The sequence below is a fragment of the Pseudorasbora parva genome, chromosome 16, assembly GCF_024679245.1.
Source record: "Pseudorasbora parva isolate DD20220531a chromosome 16, ASM2467924v1, whole genome shotgun sequence".
Taxonomy (NCBI): domain Eukaryota; kingdom Metazoa; phylum Chordata; class Actinopteri; order Cypriniformes; family Gobionidae; genus Pseudorasbora; species Pseudorasbora parva.
In genome coordinates this window covers 20,618,296-20,642,678 of record NC_090187.1, presented here as the reverse complement: position 1 = coordinate 20,642,678, position 24,383 = coordinate 20,618,296, and the positions used below count along the sequence as shown (strand labels likewise).

General features: G+C 39.3%; 1 protein-coding gene across 4 annotated transcripts in view; it reads left to right on the top strand.

Moving 5' to 3' along the window:
* The window catches only part of LOC137043632 (protein unc-13 homolog C), a 548,445-nt gene that overhangs the window by 19,168 nt on the left and 504,894 nt on the right, over positions 1–24,383 (top strand). For all 4 annotated transcript variants that reach the window (XR_010898550.1, XM_067419931.1, XM_067419930.1 and 1 more), the window contains exons 3-6: positions 5,672–5,694; positions 7,539–7,588; positions 18,118–18,196; positions 22,889–22,942. Coding sequence is in view for 3 of the 4 variants with exons in the window: in XM_067419931.1 (XP_067276032.1) it covers positions 5,672–5,694; positions 7,539–7,588; positions 18,118–18,196; positions 22,889–22,942 (206 nt within the window). In the remaining variant the exon portion in view is untranslated. The remainder of the gene's footprint in view (positions 1–5,671; positions 5,695–7,538; positions 7,589–18,117; positions 18,197–22,888; positions 22,943–24,383) is intronic.

Below are 24,383 nucleotides of genomic sequence, written 5' to 3'. Positions count from 1 at the left end.
TCATGTGCATGTAAAAGCAGGCGTCCCAAAACTTTTGGCAATATGTGTGTGCGAATTACCTGAATCTGTGCTGCATCTATCTAGTAGCAATAAAGTTGTGAGTTTAATTACTTTAAAATCAGCAACATTACAACCTCCTTTCTTATTTAGCAAAAATAATTTATTAATAAAAGTCACAGGTAGCATTGAAAACAAGTTTTCAGCCAATATCTGTGTGCAAGCAACATATGTGTGCGCTTTTTTTGACAGCATTGCATTAATATAGAACAGTGATTAAACTTGGTTCCTTTTCAGACTGTCACATTCAACGTACATCGGATGTAACCGAAGAATTGGGATCACTTCAGGGAGGTCCCTGATCCCTCACAAGCTCTGCAGCCGGTGTTGCTTTCGGGAGAAGCTTCTGGCCCCTCCCGCGGTGGACAGGCCGCGTCCGCCCTGCATGCCATGAGTTTGCTCCAGGTGCACCAGGCCCAGGCGCTGGCTATGCAACGCTGGCTACACGACCGAGTCCCGAAATTGGCTTGGCACAGCGGTTCCCTTAGTGTCTAAGTGACGCCGAGTTGCAGTCAAACCTTCAGCCCGTGGTCAGACCCTTGATTTCTACGGGCAGGAGTGCCCCTAGAACAAGTGTCCAGGCAATGTGCAAAGTCAGGGAGGATGAGGAGCAGGTCCTGTTGGTAGCTCCATATTGGCTTTTCTCTGCCCCGTCCGTGCCCTACGGACTCATGTGGACAGAACAAAAAGCTTTAGGACCAGGGGTGTCTCCTTTTCCGGGGCATTGGCTCGTGGCGCCTTGCTGACAGATATTTGTAGAGCTGGGGGCTGGGCGACACCTAACACGTTCCCTCGATTTTCACTAGTTTGCTAGCACTTGTATGCATTGGTGTAACTTGTGTTAGGCTGGGTCCCATATGTTGTGACCCCCTCGGTGGTTCCATATGTGTATTCTTCCACAGTACGGTCCCTACAGCGAGCCCTCTCTGCCGTCTCAGTTTGGTGTTGCTTCCCTGACTATAATGGCCGGGGCCACCACTGTGACTTCCGTATGTTGTACTGCCAATGGCCAGTCCATATGTGTATGCTCCACATGGTAACTCCCTCTGGGCATGATGTGACTAGCGTTATCCAATAGTCTGCTCAGTGGGTCTTGCGGAACAGCAGTGTGACTCTCCCAGCGTAAGTTTTCCCACCTGGTACAAACGGGGTATGAGGGGCTCTTCACTGGGCGCTGGAAGTGGTAGTAACTGTGGCATTTTACAAAGGGATCCCAATTCGTTGGTTACGTCTGACGTACGTCGAACGTGACCGACTGAAAGGGAACTTCTCGGTTACGTATGTAACCCTCGTTCCCTGAACGGAGGCGTACGTCCCGTTGCCACAGTTGCTGTACCATCACTGCAGACAGAGTCTCTAGTTCGGCTCCTCAGTGAAAAACAATGGTGCATGGCGATTGCTTCTGTTTTACCACAGGTCGGGGTGCGATATGCAAAGCACGCATGCCAATGGCCATTGGCCCGTTCTCTTTATCTCAAAGTTGATAGGGGCTCCCTGAAGTGATCCCAACTCGTTGGTTACATCTGATGTACGTCTCTGTTCCCTCCTTCAGGGAATGAGGGTTACATACGTAACCGAGACGATTTACCTGTGCATTAAACGGTTTTACTGAAAACCTTCCAGCCAGTCAGAATCAAGTATTCAGACAGACCATGGTATAATTTTAATAGTTTGTATGATTTTCTGAGAGATTTTCTGTTAATGCTTAAAATGTGAATGGTAGATTTCTCCCAGTTTATCCTCCTTGATGAAAAGGTGCAGAGAAATATTCTTCAGTTCCGTGGTGCCGGTATTTAGCTCCTTGTTTTCACACAGCCAATTTAATTCCTCAGCTCTCATTTTCTCCTTGACTAATTAAAGAGTGCTGATCAGAAATAATTTGCATAAAATGAGGAACTGTCAACGAAGGGCTCCTGAGTGTCATGGCTGTTTTGGTTTAGTCTTCTTCAGGCTGCACTTTTTACGGGTCTTTTACAGTGCGGTCTCTTAGGATTTATTCTTTCTGCCAAACCAATCTTCATTTAGTTCTAGCCTGAACTGCATTCACATGCTAATTCCTCCTCCCAAGGGCGCTTTGCTAACCAGGTCAGTGTTGTTGGGACTCTTATAGGAGTCTTGTTCAGGCGCTAGCAGTGCAAACCAGCAGTCCTCACTTCATGTGTTTATTATATCAATTTTATTTCTTCCACTATGACCTATAGGTTAGCTGAAGCTATTTGTAAGCTGACTCTGTTATCTTGTATGAAAGTATTATATCTGCATTTTGAATGTTTTATTTAGATCACACCCATGTAGATAATTAAATACATCTTGCCACTTGCAGATGTGTGAAGGTTTGTTTTTAGTCGACCTCCAGTAGAAAAGGTCTACTCAAGGCCCCCCAATTTTTATATATTTTTATATAATCGATTATTAAAAAATGCAGTGCAAATGGAAAGCATTGAAAATCTAGAGCATAACTATATATAACTATATATATATATATATATATATATATATTTTATATATATATATATATATATATATATATATATATATATATATATATATATATATATATATATATATATATATATATATATATATATATATATATATATATATATATATATATATATATATACACACTGCATTTTTTAATAATCAATGATTATGACTGTATTAGGAATAGGAGATGGACATGAAGGTCAAGAGAAAAATGTAATTTAAAAAAATCTAAATTAAAAAAATCAAATTTGACCGTTAACTTTAATCATACATGTAGCTGGTATTTGTTTTTCTTTTTCTTTTTTTCTTTTTTTTTTAGTTCATCACAATGTAACAATTTGCTCCATCACTTCACCCATGCTTATTTTCACTCAAATTATAGAATGCATAATTAAAATGCATTACAAATGACTGTTCCTTTTGTCTTGAGACAACATGAACATTACTTCAAAAAATGCTCTTGGTCTTGTTGTGCAAGATTCATCAGGAAAAAGTAAGGTTGTCAAAGTAAAAACTGCCAAAGGAAAAATGTTTTTCATTATCTTTTGTCAGAAATGTAACATGTTGCAGTATATGAGATTTCTGTTTTACTGGGAAATGTGTAATTTTATTTTAGTTGTATCATTTAAATGGTGAATGGCGTTGCATGTCTTTAAAAAGATTTTCTTACCTGCAGTTTATTTTCTTAAAGCCAATATTTCTGAAAGTGATGCATTTAGCCAGAGCTCAGTTGATTTAAATGAGTGAACAAGGTTTTCTGTCACGTCTCTCAAATATGGATATGCTTTAGACTCTCTAGAACCCCAGCCAAAATATTAATTTCATTTCTTTTCTGTCACTGATCAAGAAATCTAAAAGGAAATTTAATTCATATGAGAAATCCCCCGTGCTTATAACCGCAGAGATTAGACATCAACTTTGTGAACTTTTATTATGAGTCAGATGTAAAATGTAAAATGTAAATGTAAAATGTAAAACTTGTTAACATTTTACAATAAGGTCTCATTTGTTAACATTAGTTAATACATGAACTAACAATAAGTAATACATTTGTTTCAGTATTTATTAATCATTTTTAATGTTAGTTAACAAATATCCAACTGTTCACAGTGTTAACTAACGTAAACAAATACAACTTTTGGTTTGAATAATGTATTAGTAAATGTTGAAATTAACATTAAAGGTGCAGTGTGTAGTATGTATGAGGATTTATATACTAACAGAAACGAAATATAATATACATAACTATGTTTTTAGTGCTTTATAAAGACCTTACGTTGAACCTTTATGTTTTTATTACTTTAGAATGAGTCATTTCTATCTACATAGTTACAACGTGGATCTCTTTACAGTGAAATTGCCATTTTGCACCGACATGTTTTTTACAGTAGCCCTAAACGGACAAACTGCTCTACAGAGCCCTAGTCACTCTCTCCTCTCTCCAACGATGATATTTTTATCTTGTGTCGGGCACTGTAGCTTCTCTATGTGTTTTGAAAGGGAGGGGATTGAGCAGTGGGGGATTACATTTTTGCTATTGTTTGCTATTCTATGTTCATTCTTATAGTTCAACTAAAAAAGTTAACTAATGTTAACTAATGTTAGTTCTTGTAAGCGTTACCAGAAATAAATATTCTCTTGTTGTCAAAATGTGATTTTTAATTTTTGATCCATTATACTTCTGTAATGTGACATATTTTAAGTGAAACTAAATAAAATATACTATATATATATATATATATATATATATATATATATATATATATATATATATATATATATATATATATATATATATATATATATATATATAATCTATATTTAGATGGTAATCAGCATTACCATTAAAATATGGTGTTAAATATATTAATATTAGTGTTATTCTCATTATTCTTAATGGATATTCTGATTATTGCAATATAGTATTTTTCATTTTCAAAATAAGCCATAACAAATTGAAAAAAATTGCTGACTTCAAAAATGTTTTATTTAATGTTAAAACTTATGAAACCATGCCCAGGTCACATTTGACCCCAAAATCACAATAAATAATTAAGAAATATCTACATTTTTTGTAAGTGTTGTAAGCACATTAAATTAAAGAATTCTTAGTTTCATAACAACATTATTTTTAATAAAACCTAAGACCCTTAAACCTAATTAGTAGTTAAAGTAAAGAATGTTGTATATAATGTTGAATGCTATAAGATTAATTTGGAATAAACAGGCCATTTCAGCACCCAAATATATACTGTTAGGCCATCAGTTTAGTGTCTTTCTGATTCTACAAAAAGGACAAGTAACGCCTGACAGGAAAGATTTGATCAATACTCTGTTGACCATGTTCGTCTTCAGTCTATTAACCAGCTAGATTTAAGCTCCAAGGCTGTTCTTTAGGTGTCTACGTGCGTTTATTGACCTCTGACGTCTCTGAAGCCTCACTTTTATCGTTCATGGTCCAGTGAGCTGTGAAGCCATCACACTAAAGCTGAACTAATCATCACCATTACATTTAAACACTTGAGTGGCATTAAAGCGTCTGAGGTGAACTTTGAGGGAGAATGAGACCGGTTGAAGGAGGGGAGGGAGTTTATGGATTATCTACTGTAAAATAAGAAATCAGAGTCAGTATAATAGTTATCGGTGTAACCTCATCCTTGAGGTTTGAATCTGCCCATAATTAGGCAGAAATTGTGTTTGGATATTGATTTTCTGAAAGTGTATTTAAATAAACATAAGCGGTCTCTCTGTGCCCGGCACCACAGGCTAGTGGCCAGTGTAGTATGAGGGAAACATGATATATTGGCTCAAGGTTGTGTGTGTGTGTGTGTGTGTGTGTGTGTGTGTGTGTGTGTGTGTGTGTGTGTGTGTGTGTGTGTGTGTGTGTGTGTGTGTGTGTGTGTGTGTGTGTGTGTGTGTGTGTGTGTGTGTGTGTGTGTGTGTGTGTGTGTGTGTGTGTCAGGGATTACTCTGACTGAGATATCGTAAATGAGCTGTGCTGGCACTATTTGTTTGGCTCCATTAGGCACAAGTCATTATAAGTGTGTGCAGTTATTTATAGATAAAGATGTCAATATATGCTGTTATTTCTAATGTTCCTTTCTGTCTTTCTGCTTCTCTTCTGCAGACAGCACTGCTCTGGACACGGAGGTCTTGTGTTTTCTTTTCTTATATAATTTCTTGCCCATTTCTGTGTGTGTTTGTTCGTCTCTGAATGTACATAATAAATGCTGCATGTTTGTCCAGTGTTCTCTGTTTAATTTCGTTAATGAGCTGTATAGAAACAGACACGATAGACAGATAGATGGACAGATCAATAGATGGGTAAATGGCTAGATGGATATACTAATGGATGGTTGGATATACAGATAGACGTATAGATATATAGCGGGGGGGGGGGGGTTCCTTCAAGGAGGCAAGGGTGGCAGTGCCTCCTCAATAAACTGAATGAGAAAATAATCCATTTTACCAAAAAAATATATACATTACATTAAAAAGACTATAAATCACTATAAGTCACATAAGTAACTAACTGCATTTGCTTTACTTTTCAAATTGCGCAAATTGAAATTGCAAAAATACAATACGCCCAACAGAAATGTGTACATTTAGCAAAAAAAAAAATATTTTGCCAAGCCAAAATGGAAGCAGTTTTTCCAAATTTTCAGTTCACCTGGCGTAGTTGGCGTGGTATGTTTGGACAGAAGACAAGACCGAGTTCTTTATTAACTCATAAAAGACAAAATAACTGCGGGAATACTAGATTCTAAACAACAAAGAAATGCCACAATTTATTAAGACCTCAAAGAAATTATGAGGGAGAAACACCCAGAGACACTTCATACGTGGCAGCTTTAAAGTGTAAGGGGCTTTCCTTGCCATTATTGCTTATCTCCTTCAATTAAAAATATTGGCTAGTGTTTTGACTGCGATATATGTAAACCTACCAACATCTGTTGCCATGATTTTTGGAATGATTTATTGTGAGAGAAAAAAAATGTGTTTTAGTCACAAAACATTAGTGGAAACCGTCATTAATCAACATTTAAAAAATATTGCAAAAATGTTGCGCAAATCTGGAATGGATATGTACTGTCCAACAGCAACACCAGCAGGTAAAGTTATAGCGGGAGTGCGCATCTTCCTTGCCTCCTCTGAGTCCATTGAGTTTTAACAGATACATTAAAGTATGAGGCAGCTTTGGTGGGAGTAATTGCGAATGCACGGGGCAAAGTTTTTTTAGTTTTTTTTTTAAAGGCAATGCCTCCATCACGCTATGATTGTCATGATTGGATACAAAATTAGGAAATTCATATTGATGGGAAGACTAATTAGAAAGTAAGTAAACTCACCGACTTATCACTAGCCTGGTTCTACCAGACTTTTGTACATTTAATTTGTACTTCCTTGAAGGCGGGTACTCTGTTGAAGTTTAAAACTATTGGATCTACCCAGAGCCACTCTGGATCTGCCATAACCAATCGCTAACATTTGGTCTTGACGTATGTCATCTCAGCCTAGTGCATGACATCAACGTCATCGTTCTCAGCCACTCCCTCTGTTCGCTGATTGGACCGGTTAAAATTTGGCCCGGAGAATATGTATGATGTATGAGAATATGTAAAATATAGCCCGAAATATAAAAATTGAGCGGAAGTATGTAGGAGGTCGGAGTCAGGGTAACTTATCACTGCTTTTGCACGAAAAAATAAATAAATAATTGAAACAGACATGACTTATACATGGATACATGGATTTATACATGGATGGAGAGATAGATAGATAGACAGACAGATCGATGGATAGGTAGATCTGTAGTTTCTTGACTTACTTTTTGTAATGTATTTTGTTTGTATATTTACAGTTTTTTTTTCACTGTTTGTTTCTTTGTTGTGAGCATGTTTTATATTTACTGTACAGGCAAATGTTATACAGTAAGTACAGTGTCTTATTGATTTGTGTCATCATCAACAGGCTCTTTTCTTGTTTGACAGGGTTGTGTCAATATCCTGGACCCAGCCAAACTGGGACTTACTGGCGGAGGGTGAGTACAGACATACTCAACAGCAAACACAGGGGAATTAAAGAGAGCTGATCTGTACACCATTATACACAGGGGTGTTTTTGTGTGTGTGTGTGTGTGTGTGTGTGTGTGTGTGTGTGTGTGTGTGTGTGTGTGTGTGTGTGTGTGTGTGTGTGTGTGTGTGTGTGTGTGTGTGTGTGTGTGTGTGTGTGTGTGTGTGTGTGTGTGTGTGTGTGTGTGTGTGTATGTGTGTGTGTTGGTGCCTCAGACTCTCGAGCCATTGGATCTCCTCATCTTCCATTTATCACTGACATACACACACACCCACACACACACACACACTCTCTCGCTGATATTATTTTTCTCTGGTAGACCGCAGGCATAAGAGCAAGAATGTGCATGAAATGTTATTTGTGGATTTTCTTGGGACCTGATCTAGTGTTAATTGTTTGGATTGGTATGTCTTCAGGTTAATGAATGATGTGGGGATAAATTACATTTTTGGTAATGAGCTGTCAAAAATAAATAAATATACCATGCACTGTTGGCATTTATGCTTATTAAAGGCCGTTCTCATTTAACAGTTGATGTCACTGTCTTCCTAACAAAGACTAACACATTTCTTTGGGCTCTGCATGAATGAATGACCTGTGTTCTTATAGACGTGCAGTATGAGAACGTCCTGACCTAATCTAAACTCTCATATAGTTTATGTGGGTATTTCAGAATTATTGATCAGTTATTCTCCATCTATTTCACTTATATTCATACACAAGCATACTGCATTCTGTGCAGTATGTAATGCATACTATAGCTTCTATTTTTATAAATACTATTTTAAACAGTATGCATTACTGTATGTGACCAAAAACATTTTAAACAGTAGCTCGCTAAATTGTCATTGTATTGCATTCATTTATTTGACATTTTTAATTGCAATTTTGTTTGCAGTTCTCTTAATCTCTATATTTGGTAGTCAAATCAAAACTCAGTATGGAGACATTTTTAAGCAAATACATTGCATTAAATGCAACCTTTTTAAGTCGGATCAAATCATTTGTGAAGATGACATTAAAGGAACTGTATGTAAGAAATGTATTTCAATTAATCATAAAAAGGCCCTGATATGTCACTAGACATTAAGAAATCATGTTAAATTCAAATACTTGTATTACTGACAACTTTAGTCTGGCCAGGATATTGTCATTTAAAAAGTGAAGTTGCAGCCCTCAACTGATGTTGATTTGACATGTTGTGTTTTGGCATGAAGCTCCACCCTTCACCTATCTGCCAATCACAAAGTCAGTAGTGTTTCAGCATCCGGGTTGCCAGATCTGCTCTAGTTATTACAGCTGCAGCTACAAACATTCCTGCTGGATCCTGCAGTCAACCTCGAGTCAGGAGGGAGGGGGAGAGGGGGAGAGGGGATACACCGTTCTACAGTAATTTGAAAGTGGTTGCAGTACCAGTTTTGGCCACAATCTTACATACACTTCCTTTAAAGGGTTTGTTTACTCAAAAATGGAAAGTAGCTCATGATTCACTCAACCTCAAGTGATCCTAGGTGTATATGAAATTCTTCTTTCAGACAAATAAAATTGCAGTTATATTAAAAAAAGCTTTATAATGGCAGTGAATTTTTGCCTTGTTTATGAAGTTCATAAAAGTGCATCTATCCATAATATAACTGCTCCATACAGCTCCGGAAGGTTAATAAAAGCCTTCTGAAGCGAAATGGCACGTTTGTGTAAGAAAAATATCCATATTTAAAACTTTATAGACTAAAATAACTAAATTCCGGTGGATTGCCATACGTTTCGGTTAATGATGAAAGAGTAAACCTTAACCCTTGATGCATGTGTATTGACCAACGCAGAAGCGCAGAGCATATGGTGCATTGAATTCATGTTGTAAAGATTGTATTTACGAGTTGAACGTGCATGAACGCAACCACAAAGTCGTGAATACCAGTGGGAAGCTCGGGATTTTTCTTTAAGCCCCGATCTGTATGAGTTGGGGGCGTCAGTGAGAAACATGGCGGAATCAATGGATGCAACGTCTGTAGTTGAATTTAATGGGTATTTAGTAGTTTCAGGTTTTTTTTTTTTTTTTCAAAAACGCAAGCTAGCATTGTAATAAAACAATTAGCCTAATATATAACGATAATGTTTACAGTGACTTCATAGATTAATTAAAAACGTTGAGTTATGCATATAACTACTGTTCCCATAAGGAGGGAAATGAGGTACAACAAATGACTATGGGATATCGCGCTCTAGAGCAATCTGTTGAAGACACCTTTATTCACGCCTGAAAGGCCAATGACACATGACGACGTGGGCGGGGTCACCTGCCCACAGCATATAAATGCGGTCGTATGCGTCATCCCCTTTGTTCAGTTCAGCAAAATCAAAGATTTCACAAAATCGCAAACCAAGCCCCTAACATGTCCATGCCCTCGTAGAGTGCTCACACCCTTCCAGGCAGAACCAATTCCTTACATGCTATAGAAATAGCTTTGTAAAATCCCATGTGAAAGACATCGCTTAGATAGCGGATCCCCATGTGCTGAGTTGGAAATCATGACAAAAAGGCTGGTCAGGCAAGTGCAGCCTACAACTGCCCAATGCACCTGCGTACAACTTGCAAATGGCACAAGCACAAAGCAAGTCTCGTGTCTTCCCCTGAGTCAGAGATTTTACAGGGCAGGCCGCTCGAACGAGAGTGTATTACCAACATGCCTTTTAGGCATATACGCCACGTTTGGGCGCAACACCACCAAGCACAGCTTGGGAGCCACCAATAGTGCATGAGGATCACCAAACGTGCTTCACTGATACCAGTACCAATGACAAGGCAGCATCCTTATATTCAAAGGTTTCTAAAGGCTCAAACAGAGGTTTACAACTAGCCTCCAGAGTCCAGACCAACCAACAGGTCATGACGGCACCATTACAGTTTGTAACGAGCCTAAAAACGCAGACCCAAGCTCCAGGTATACTTTGGATGTCTGCATTCTGCGTACCATCTGCGTGACGTAATTATTGTCAATAGGAGGGTCTACAGTGCGCATACCACAGCTTATGAGTGACTTGCACAAAGTTCACTTAGAAACACGCATTCCGAACGTATCTGTACTCAAGCCGAAAACATCCCGTCAGCATGCAGACTTAGACGGACAATGCGCATACAACAGCGCATGTGCAAGAACAACAGAGGTGATAGAAGAGTCACTAATATTATACTGCACGTGTATTGAACTCGGCCATCTGTGTTCCTCCATGGCCAAAAGAGTATATATTTGAAAAGCTCACACTCTCAAATGTGTGCGAGATGGAGTGGAATGCGAGAGCTCCCCGGCAGTCCATGAACTGTCTGTGTGAAGTAATTATCAACATCAGAAGACGTGCACACACTGATCAATGGCGCCATTGTGCGCTCACCCCCCACCAGCTAGAGGTGGAGAGGAGGGCCAAAAGCATCTTTCCACTAATGTGGCCAATAAAGTATACTTTGAAAACTCACGCTCTCGACTGTGCTTGAAACGGAGTGAAATATGTCGTATGCCCGGAACCTGCACCAAACTTCAAACAAGAACTACTTTGACATAACGTGGTGCGCTTCAAAAATGCAAGCGCCCTGTTTTGTCGCTATAATCAGATTCTCTCAATATGTAGGTCCTGGAGACCACAGTTCTCGTTAAAGGGTACAGAATCTTCGTCCTGCCTGGGACAGCAGGTCCCTGTGTAGGGGAAGACACCATGGTGTCCAGGAGTGACATGATACTCGCATTTCTCGTGTCTTTGCCGGCCAGCGAGGGGACACAACAATCAGTGACAGACCCTCCTGAACCATTCTGTCTAGATTAGGCTGTCAGTATGTCTTGGTTAGAACTGGAGTTTAATCAGCTCCAAGCTTGGAGAGACTGTGTATGGTAAATGGACTGTGTTTAGCACTTTCAAAAGACCCTATGGCTATCCAAAGCACTTTACATGTTGCCTCACATTCAACCATTAATACACCAATGGTGATGTCAACCATAAAAGGTGCCATCCAGCCCGTCGGGAGCAGCTGGGATTAGATTTTTGGTCATGGACACCTCGACACTTGGTCAGGAGGACCCAAGGATTGAACTGCCAATCTTCCGGTTTGTAGACAACCCACATGAACCACTGAGCCACTGCTGCCCGAGAGAAACATGTACAGTATAGTTTTGGGCCATGCAACAGGGCATCCACCCCCAGAGGGTGCTCCTGTATATTGAGAAGAACAGCGGGCAGTGCGTGTTATTCGTGGACGTAAAAAAAAATCTACCTCGGCCCTGCTGAACCGAGCCCAGATCTGCGCCACTATTCGAGGGTGCAGGCGCCACTCTCTGACTCGTAGTCCTCCTCTGGACATTAGGTCCACTCCAATATTCATACGGCCCGGGACCTACACTGCCCGGAGTCCCGTTAAATGCTCGCTGGCCCATGTCAGGAGCATCCGTGTCAGTTGCAACAGAGGAAGAGAGCGAGTACCTCCCTGTCTGTTTCTATACGACATTACTGTCATGTTGTCCATTCTGACTAACACATGTCTGCCCTTTAAGTGCTAAGCAAAGTGTTTTAGTGCCAGAAGAACCGCCTGCAACATCATTTATGTGACACTCTCCTTACAGAGTTACCCTGGCACAGACCTCCCCATCCCTGTAGTGACGCATCCATCATCACCACTATACGTGATGTAGCTCTCCCTAGAGGAATTTGTCAACAGACCCGGGGATGCCCAGGGGATCAGAGCTCGAACGCACAACGGGATTATTGTCAGTCTGTTCTAATGCCACGCGGCATTCAGACCAGTGCTCGGCGCCCATCTCTGGAACGCATGGATAAAGAGGAGACAAAGCCGGGTGACTGCTATCATCAAGGCCATGAGCCCCAGCAGTCTCAACTGAAACCGACTCAGGCAGCTGTGAACATTTTCGACCCTTCGTACTGACAGCATAGCTGTATTTTGTACTAAATCCATCTCTAACCCGAGATATGAACTCCGTTGACAGGGAACCAAGGGCTCTTTTTTGAGATTTATTAAAAACCCCAGAGATCGTAGATGGAAAACAAGCGAACACTCATGCCCTGATGACGCAGTGGGTCAACGGCGCTTCTGTATGCGAGGTACAGGTCAAACGGCGAGTGACATACTGCAAGCATTTTTGAGCTTGACACAATAACCACTCTAAGGTGTGTAGGTTACTCAACTGCTGCAGAGTTTGATTTTGTTTTTTTTAGGAGGAGGAATTAACGTTGAAATACCTCTTCCTCCATCTTTCCTTGTGGCAAAAACTGAAATTGCCATTTTGCTGAGGAAAGCACGGATTTTCCCTCAGTAGTGGGGAAACCCTCTCGACCAACGAAGATTACTCCGCCGAAACAGAGAGAACCCGCAGCCCCACTGGAATCGTGCGAAGAAGCCACGGTGTTGTTAGTGCGCACGCACGCCTCCCAGGCATCACCTGTGCAACCCCGCTGCAAAATGCATGACCTTGCAATTTCCTCCTCTGTTAGTACAGAATATGAGGTTAGCTGGTTCAGGTCATTCTGATTGTTTTGACAAATCAAAACATGAGGTTTTGTATACTCAACATGCTTAAAACTGAACCCTCTATTTTGCAGGGTTACTTCTACAAAATATTTTTCTGGAGTCAAACAAGCTTCTCTGTATCATGGCAGGTCACTGCTGACAAACCTTGTTGCCGCTCTCCAATACAGGCCATGCAAGGACCATCACTTCGCTTCCACCCACCTCGGGGGGACCACGATCTGCCCTGCTTGAATATTTATATCGTCAGAGTATTTCTCGCCTAGCCTGGCTCTGCCCTCCTACGTACTTCCGCTCAATTTTCATTTTCCTTCAGTACTACGTCTGGGACTGCTGTGTAGTCTTAGGTTTTCTCCGAACAAATTTTTACCGGTCCAATCAGCGAACAGAGGGAGTGGCTGAGAAAGATGACTTTGATGTCGAGCGCTAGTTTGAGATGTAGTTCAGTAATGGCGGCGGAGAAAGATGGAAACTAAACCATTCATTGCATTGTGGCACCACTGCAGAATATCCAGAAGTTAAAGCCGGAGCAATAACAGTCTTTGCCTGGGTTTGTTGGTGGCCATGATGTTGTGGCCCTTCAACAGGGTAAATTCGGGAAAAGTTTGATTTTCCAGATCACTTCGTTAGTGATGAAGGAGTTGGCTGAAGCTATTCGGACGGTAACTGTTTCTCGTGGGGTCGGAAGGTATTGACATCATTTAAGTTACAGGGACTGGTCAGTTATTTTATTGCTGTCCGTCTCTCATCACCCGCGGAAAAATCACCGGCCGAGTTACCTACTGCTTTTGACAAACGCAAGGTCGTGTTGATGTAACAGCTGTCCGAATCATCTCTTGAGTTTTCAACAATATATCACTTCAAAATTCACTATTTGTAATCATTTTTGACCACTGCAGAAACACCATACGGTTGCTTTGCTGTTATTAGGATGCATTTATAGACTTGTATTTCCTTAAAATGCTGGCAAGTATTTAGAAGAGCAATATATTTCATCACCGCTCAAACAAATTAAAATAAAAGCACTTAAACATTTGAATTGGTCCGTTATTTATAGCAGCATTTATTATCATACCAAGCATATGACATTTTATTTACAGCATACAATGATGTTATGGACCATGTGAGCGCCGCTTTCCCGATCACAAAGCTCTCCCGTCCACCGTGGCGTGAATAAATCACAATCCGAATGCACGAGTTTTAGGTTTTATCCTATAGTTTTATTACTGAGGTGGCATGCACATGTGCACTTTTATTTTGTCGGATTTCCATGAGTGAAACAGGCGAAGGGCGCATGACATACGTCAAGAACCAAACGTTAGCGATTGGTTATGGCAGATCCAGAGTGGCTCAGGGCAGATCCAATAGTTTTAAACCTCAACAGGGTGCCCGCCTTCGCAGAAATAAACCCTTGTCAATGGAGAGTGGCCTGACTCTATGTACAAATGAAATGTACGAGAGTCTGGTAAAACCAGGCTATTTCTCGCCCGCATCCAGCGAGACCGAATCACCCTGTGAACGCTACACCATTTCTCGGTCTACCCTCGATCGTCCCAACTTTTAGTGGCCTCCGAAACTGGTGATCACCGCCTCTGGGTCGGGACCTGAAGACTGGAGCGGGCCTTGTTTGGCCACTTCCCCGCTAAGCGGAACGATAGAGCTGCCGGTAGACCGCAGCACTCACTGCGGTTGGCAAGATCTAGCCTAGCCGCCTAGCGGGGACAATTCTAAACACACTAGACAGTGTGATGTATACATGAGTATACGATAAACACCCACATGTCATAGGACAGGGGCAGGTATCCAGATATTTCTTCTGAAAAAGTTTATTAGCCATTTGTTAGTTGTACTAAGCTCAAGCTAAACACTTATCTTGTATGCCTTTCCTTCAACAAGAATCACCACTGAGGGTTATCGTGTGAATGTGGCTTAAGTTTGAACATTTTGTTTTGAGAAAAACTTATTAGCCTTTAGTTAGCATAGCTAAACTTGTTGCTAAAAAGCTTTCTCTTAGACCTTCATTTCGACAAGAATCACCACTGTGGGCTTCCCTTGCGAAAATGTGGCGTGATGGTGTTCTAGCAGCACGGTGAAGAGCTGAAGAACAAATGGGATGACGCATACGACCGCATTTATATGCTGTGGGCAGGTGACCCAGCCCACGTTGTCATGCGTCATTGGCCTTTCAGGCGTGAATAAAGGTGTCTTCAGCAGATGGCGCTAGAGCACGATATCCCATAGTCATGTGTTGTAGCGAGTGAACCGACTGAATGGGAACTTAAAAGATTAAAACTCACCTGATGAATTAAATCATGAATCAAACTAAATAGTTTGTTTATTAAATGTAGAAATAAAATGTTGGAGAGCCTAAAATGAAACCTGCTGTGCTCGCGATCTGCCCGTCTATTTCCATGTGTGACTCCGCCCCCATATTGTCGTTTCAATGAATGTTGGCTGAAAGATGCTAAATACGAATTTTGGATCAAACGGGCACAAACCCCACAAAGTGCCTCTTGTAAAGTCTGCAAAAACACGTGCAGCTTTTCACTATGGCCGAGTCTGCTCTTTCGAGTCACATGAAAGGTAAGTCATAGACTTTCAAGTAAGCTAACTAAAGTAGTTTACTGTAGCGGCCTATTTGTTTAACTTGCACTATTAATTGCTAGCTAGGAATTCGCATTAGTGACAGAGTGATAATGTAAGATTAGCATGTCCGTTATGGCATGTTCATTTGTGTAATAGGCAGTGAACGTAGCCACAAATCCGCAAATTAAAACCTACAAACGTTAGCTCAGTGCATAAAAATAGTGTCAGGATGTCGTAACTTAGTGCTGTCAAAAATATTTATATTTTTGATATGCATCGATAATGAAATATCCGAAACGATACCTCTCCTCTTTACACCTGTTGCTCTCCTCTCCGGCCGACAGGTTAACCCTCTGAACACTAACGTGTCGACACGTTCTGCTGGATTTTTCTTTATGACAGTGTGTTAGTGTGTGATCGGTCTGAATTTCGCACGGGATTGCACATAATTCTACAAATTCCCGCAGATTTTGCGCTCATATCTGAAGTGCGCACATACCGTAATAAAGCCGACCTCTGACATACAAGTAAATAGAAAAAATAGCTCCTTTTCCCAGCTTATTAATGGTCAAATATACACAAAAATTTCACAGTGTTCTTCTGGGTGTGTATTAACGTAAATACAGTCGTAAACAGTTCTGAAGAATGAGCAACAGGAACAGTGTTTTGATTTCACACTTGCGTCAGGTCTTAAAGGAGCAGCAGTTATTCAAACTACAAAAAGACAAAAGATCACTTGCTGCTCTTTACTGATTAACTTGTGTAACTTTAACAGATTCATATGTATTTAATTTTTACAATGAAAATCCAATGTTATTTTAAATTTGATAACTTGATTATTTTTTAATTCAGTTTCTCACTTGAATACAGTTAGACCTAGGCCTACCTGATTTATTTGTGCTATATTTTTGCTTATTTGTTCTTATTTTATTACTGTTTTCTCTTCTTTTTACCATTTGAAGTCAAGCTTTCTTGTGCTCTATGTAAGCTACTGCAACACAACACAATTATGTGAGATAATTTTAATGGTAATTGATCAATGTTTATGAAAAAAGCTTAAGCTTTATCATATAAAGTGATCTCTTCAGAAGAAATATTTGATTGCCTAGACTTTTAATAGACATACACAACAAAACAAAAAGAAATTAATTAAAAATAGAAAAGGTCAATGAGCTGAATCTGATTGACTGTCTACAATTACCCCAAAGGCAGGTTAGATAGTAAGCACAGTCTGCTTAGACAGTGATACATTTAAAATAAATAAAACTTGTGATTTGGTTAAATATCTGATCCTTCTGCTTTACGAAACACAATTTTGGCTGTTTATAGCTTTATTATCTTTTTAATGTGATGATAACACTAAATAATAATTTTGACAATGTATTGGTATGTAATTCACAGCGGTGTTAGGTGCTGGAAAAATCTTTAAAATGGACCTTGAAAGTGCTTGAAAAGCCTGAATTTGACCTTTGGAAAGGTGTACGAACCCTGAAAGAAGGTACACCACCATCTTGCTCCGACCAAAGACTTGAGACTTGAACACACATGATGTTGTAAACACGACTTCTCACCTCGTAAATACAAACATCTCAGGAGGACTTAAACTGAATTAGAGTCTAAAACGAGCATTTTTAAAGAGAAATTGTGGAGGATTTCGATATAAGAAAAGAGGGGCTTGAGTTTATTGCCCAATCTGTGAGAGGCGTCAAAGCTTGCGATGCTCCTAAACATCGCGTCAAGGGTTACTCTTTTGCCATAAGTACAACTGCATATGGCTTTCTGCCTGAATTGCGTTATTTTATTTTATTTTATTTTATCATTGTCTGTAAAGTTTTAAATATGGATATTTTTCAGACGCACCACTTTTCTGTGTGGAACAGTTATATGATGGATAGATGCACTTTAATTCACTGCCATTATAAAGCTTGGATTAGCCGGGACTTTTTTTAATATAACATATATTTTAATATAACTTTTATAATATTAAATACATTGTATTTGTCTGAAAGAATAATGTCATATACACCTAGGATAACTTGAGGGTGGGTAAATCATGGGATAATTTTCATTTTTGAGTAAACTAAACCTTTAAATCTATCTAGAAATGAATAAATAAATAAGTTAGGCATATTGCATTGTGGAATACAATACCCAGTGTGTAGTGTGCTGTGGTTGTACAGCCCAATTTGATATGCATGTATAGAATGGGTCTGTGTGAGACAAGAGCAATTATGATGGATTTCCTGTTCCTCCCACCCCCTCTGCACATCCCATGTTATTTGCCAGTGCTGTAAATCAGCCGACTGCTTTTTATCCGGGTAATGTTTCATAGCGTACAGCATGATTATGGTATTAATAGACTCTAAATCTGCCTCCATCCCTAGGGTTGGCAGTATACTTTATGGCATTGACAGCATGCCAGATTTACGTCGCAAGAGGACCATGCCTATTGTCCGAGACCTGGTGAGTAATCATGCCCGGCACGGTTATGTTTGACTGATGGAGCTGTTGAAGACTGTATTAGCCAATCAGACCCACAGTGCACACGTTCACAAGTCTGAATTTACAACCCAACACTGTCAGCAGGGCACATGCAAGATAGAGGCGCACACGTGTTTATGTTTTGATGCTATTTTAAGGTTTTTACGCTCCACCAGAGTAAAAGTAGGTCACTTACCTGGAGTTCTCCACAATATCTGCAGTTCAAATCATCTGTCTTGTCTTTAAATGTGTAATGCTCATATATTGATAAGGAAGTGCTATAATTTATGAGACCCTAGGCGGCGATTGATTGATCCACAGCATCTATGTAGTATGTTGTATGTTTCTATTCATATTTTTGCATTTGTTTACATTTCAAAGAATTTCTTTTTTTTTCTGGTTTGAGCTCTTGCAGTCTGTCTTCATGTCTTTTGTCTCCATTTCTTCTTCTTGATTTTTGTTAGAGCAAATTTTCTTAACCGATTCTTACATTGAGTTTTGTGCAAATGTTCAGCTTCTGAAGGACAATTGTTGATGCTGTATCTGTCCATATTTTGCATGAAATTAAAAACCAACCCTATTTTGGTAAGTACGGGTCATCGTTCAGTTTGTTCTTTTGGCGTGTCCTGTGGTCCATTCCCACTTGGGCCCATATTGATTATGGGTGATATTTTTCCGTGAGTTGTCAGATTTCCCTCCAAAACGGTTGTTTTCAGTCAATCTACAGCAGAAGTATTCGAAACCGAAATGTTGACAACTCTACCCAAAAATATATCCGAGGACTTCATTGACTTCTGATTTAACTGTGTGCCTTTTTAAATCCATGTAAAAGTGACCTGCGCCACTAAGCCTTTTACAGCGTGGATGAAGTCAGTGCTGTACCGAGTCCGATCTGGTCTATCCCATCATGCCTCTGTCCTCTGTTTCTGTACCCTTGTTGGCTGTGTGATTGCTTCAGGGCAACGACAGTCGGTCACGTGACCTCTAAGAAAAATTCAGACCTTTAAAATTCAGACTCACGCTTACAATTTTATTGCCTGCAGCAACACTCAGCAATTCAAGTGCATGTTGAGACTTACATCAACACTTGACGTTCATGTAGAGGTCAAATCTACCCTATTTTCCTCTGCACCCCTGCTTTAAGGGGCCATTAGCAGCCCGCTTGGTCTTTACCACCATCAGGTTCAGGGTCAGATGGTAAAGACGAGTCCAGTATGGTCCGCTGTCCATGCCTGCCGATCTCAATATGGCTAATCGTGGCTTTTTGACTTTTGACCGGCTCTGTAGTGTCTCATTTCCCCCTCATTGGCTCTTTCTATCTCTCTCGTTCTCTGTCCTGAACTCTTTGGATCGTGTTTTTATAGCTGGCTTTAACATATGCTGTCTGGTCTGGTCTTGTCTGTTTGTAGCAGTAATGGCAACAATACTCGCAGGCAGTAGGACTATGTCAGGGCACCTTTCAGTAACTTTACCAAACAATTGCACAGCAAATGCATGAGTGAACTATAAATTTCTACTGCATGTCAGAGGTGAGTTATTTAAGGATTGAGCCTCACCTCTGCAGCTTTCTCTCTGCGCTTTAGACAGACTCTCTATCTGATTTACTGCATGATGGCAGGTATGATGTAAAGAGATGTGTTTACTGTATGTAAATGACAGCTCACCTTCTCTAAATGTCTAATGTTGTGTTTTGTCTGCTTTTCCCTGCACCTGGATACTATAGGCTTTGGTAAGTCTCTTCTATTTTTAATGACATTTAATGAATGCATGTCTGAATTCAGTGTTTGCCTGCTTGGATATCTTCATCTAGTCAGTTGAAGGCAGCATATGTATCCTTATCTGGCAAAGACATCCTGAGTGTGTGTGGGGCGATGATTGGTAGAAAAAAATAAATAAATAAAAAAAACATTGTACTCATTAAATGTTTAAAGTTCCCTTTAATTTGTTCTAGCTCATTAGGCATGATGTTAAGGTGCTGTGGAAGCTTTTTTGAAATTAATTTCATTAGGTGATGCCTTTTAAACTGCTTTTTCTTTCCATCCATCCATCCGGGATGTAACGGTTCAAATTACTCACAGTTCATTTTTATTGTGGTTTTAGGGACATGGTTTCGGTACAGTTCAGTATGAGCTATGTACGGGAAAACGTGACTGCTGTTAAATACAAATAAAGAAAATAAGAAAGAATAATCAAACTTCAAGCAACAGCACAAATAAATACAATAGAGCAAAGCTACAAATAAAACAAACAGTGCTTTTCGGGGTTTTCCGGTATCTAACAGTTTTTTTAGGTACAGAAATGGACGTAATCAAATGTAAATGTGCATAAAATCTTCACTGTATAGCCTACATTAAATAATGATTAATCATTATTAAAGTTACAAAAGCCAATTAGTCAAGAGCAGTAAGTAATTTCCTTGTCTTTTGTTGTTTGATTAACATTAAAAACACAGACGGCAGCAGGGATAACAGGCTGCTGTCACTTTAAGACAATGTACAAATCCAAAATACTGATACAGTACACATGCATTAGCTTTTTATTGATGCTCACTTAAGACAAAACCTACTATGTTTGCTAGGATACTCAACAAGACAGGCATGTTTTGTGTAAATTTGTCCTTTCAAGTGAAAAAAAATTACTGTCTGTACCGTGGGCGCACTTCGAAAGAGTGCACACACAAATCCTCTCACAGTGTGTGCGAGTTCCCTTTCGTGTTTTGCTCTCAAATGTTTTAACTGGCAAGGCTTAAAAGAGTTTAGTTTGAACACAGATAGCAGCGTATGCTGTTCAGGTCTAATTTAAGCCGTAAATTACATATATTCAAGCATATGGCACTCACACTGAAGAAAGTTTAGAGGAAGCCAGAATGCGTATCCATCATCAGAAACATACATTAGCCTAAGTCTGTCTGTTGGTTTTATGCAACGATATTTTCACCAAGCCATGGTGCAAGAACGTGCAGAACCGTTGATGGAAACGGGTTTGATTTTTTTTTTTTTTACATAAACGTTACACCCGTTTTTATATCTTTTATGTAATATTTTATCTTATGTATTTTTAGATTTTTTATTTTATTTAGTTTTTCATTGATTCATTGATTCATATTTGTTTGCATTTTTCAACATTCAGAATACAGTAGCGGTGCAACGGTAGGCTACACAAAACTGACGGTTACCTCGGTTTTGAAGTCACGTTTCGGTAGATGTTCATAACAGCCGTTATTGCTTTTTTGTTTATTTTTCTTCAACAGTGGTTTTCAGGAAAAAAAAATGTATTACAATGAATAACTAACATGAACTAACCATGTGCTGTACAATTTGTTACTATATTTGTTAATATGTGTTAACATTAGTTAATATAAATAGAGCTGTTCATGGTTTGTTCATTTTAGTTCACATTATCTAATGTTAATAAGATTTTAATGTTAATAAGTGTTAGTAAATGTTGAAATGAACATTAACGAAGTTAAATAAATGCGTTATGTGCAGTTCATTATTAGTTCAATGTTAACTAATGTTGTTAACTAATGAACCGTATTGTAAAGTTTTACCAAAATTTTGTTATAATTTAATTAATTTAAGAGAATGCTTTGAACTATATAGGGACCCCTTACTTGCACATTACTATAATATTAAAGGTTAACAACAGAGCCCTAACTATTAGTCTAAATTCAGATGCTATTTATTTTTTAGCTTTAACACTCATAAGCTTCGCATTAGGCAGTTTTTCAATAACTTCTAAATGTAATTATACATTTGAGTAAGTTTTCATTTATCCTCAGCATGTCTTAAGAAAAATTATTTCACGTTTATTCTTTAGGAAGAGATGATCATCTTCACTTGCACGCTGCGCTGCCGACGCCTATAGTGATGAGTCATGTCACATTAAAGAGCCTCAAAACGACATTTGTTTGAATTTCATGAAAACATGGACTGGATACTTAATATGTTCGTGAGGGAACTCGGATTGAAGTGTGTTCTGCACTTAAAATAAGCAGACTGTAAACTGTTAAAGATTGCATTCGGAACTGCTCAAACCGTTCGAACACACCTGCACCAAACTGAAAGCGCTGTACCAAAAATGTCTACCGTTAAACCCCAGAATACAATTTTCTTTATTTGATGTAAAAATTAAGAATGTTTGAGAATACGCATAATACTTTTCAGTGTTTATGTAAGAAAATCTACTCTTATAAATATACATTTTACCTAATATCTGTGTATGTTGCTTTATGTAGAGAGCAGCTCAGTATAATTTATTTGCACTCATGAAATGTGAGCAACGGGCACTCGGTTAGTTTGTTTCTGGGAAAGTAATTTCTCCTGAAATCTCTTAAAAACAGTACACCTAATGAAATGAAAGCATATTACACAGAACAGAATACAGCCTACATGCTCATATAATTCTTCTTTTCAATCTAAAATTAAAAGCTTTCTGAGAGGTGCGTTCTGTAGTAGGGTAACAGGTGAATGTCTGCTTGAAGGTGAAAGTGGTTTCCCAGCCTGAGTAATCAGGTTTTGTCTTTGTCCCACATGATAACATTCAGCCTAACACAACACATTTTTACCCTCTAGCATCTGACTCAGTTCCTGAGCGTTGTCTTTGTCATTCTCCCTCACTCTAGTTCTTTCTAAATGTTTCCTTTTTTCCTTACAGACATTGGCTGCTCGAAAGGCAGGCATTGCGTTCGGGCTCGTGAACAGAACGACTCTAAACAACGAGGAGCTGGTGAGTTTTAAACACACAGATGTGTACAACACACACACACACACACACACACACACACACACACACACACACACACACACACACACACACACACACACACACACACACACACACACACACACACACACACACACACACACACATACACACACACACAAAGTGGTTTTACCATACAGACTCATGTATAAATAAATCTGTAAGCAGCTAATGAGAAGCGATCATGTGGCACTAATGTAATGCTCATGCATAAAGTCACAACTAATACACACGCACATCTGCAGACACACATCAGACCCAGAGGCAAGAACAAATATAGAAGACGAAAAATGACTGAAAATCTCTAATGATATTCTTGACTATTTGACCGATGTCACAAAATAAACCCTGTCAATGACATCAGGACCCCTGATGCAAAGCAGACACTCAACAAATATTTATTTATTTCCTTAGTAGGTTGTGACTTAATACACTGCTGCCTACAAAGTACATACATAAATTAATAATAAATAGAGGGAATGCACATGACGTCACCGCCAGCTGGAGCGACTGAGATTACGCCCTACTGGGGGGCAAAAAGACTGATAGGCAGTACTGGTTTACAGCGCGAATGAAGCGAAAACACACAAAATGAGGCCCGGTGCCAGAGGGGGTGGGGGGTGGGGGGCCTTGTCCATGGACCCAATGGACATCGCTGTTCCGAGCTTTAGAAGAACTTGATAATAGCGTGTACTTTTCTCACTCAAAACACTGCCGCCTGCTGCTGCTTCTGCTTTTAGAGGGAAAGGCTGCCCATAACTGCATGTCTAGGATATGTAATCCTCCATAAGAATTCATAATAATATCATATAATTAGCGAAAAGGAGCTAGCAAATGATCCAATGTGTATCTGTATTTGCACTCGTCAAATTATTACATTTCCAACGTGTTTTGCTTCGGAGAGTAATGTAGTCAATCACAGACATGTTTGTAGATTTCTAAAATGCAGTTGGCCAATCACAGGTGTTGAATTTGGAATCTCTCACCGTCTAGTGTTTGTCCTGGTGATGAGTTCAGTTAACATGCACGTATCTGTAAGTGCAGACCTTTTTTACGGTCCAGTGCAGACATTGTGAAATAAGAGATTCATTGTGTACCAGCTTCACTGCGGAACTTTGTGAGATTGCATTTATTGAATGGGTGACATCTTTTAGTTATTATAAAGGGAGTGCTCTTTGCGCGTTTTCTAGGAAATATAATTATTTGTTATGAATAGGTCTATAATATGTTCAGAATTTGAACAAAACTTTTGTTTTCCATTCTTGACAAGTGGCCACGTACATGCTTCAATACACTGACCCATATACATGCAGGATTCACTCTAAATGTGATGACTGAAAGGGATACAAATTTATGTATCGAAATCAGACTCATAGATGTCAGGAAAAAAACGACTCCTGGCTTC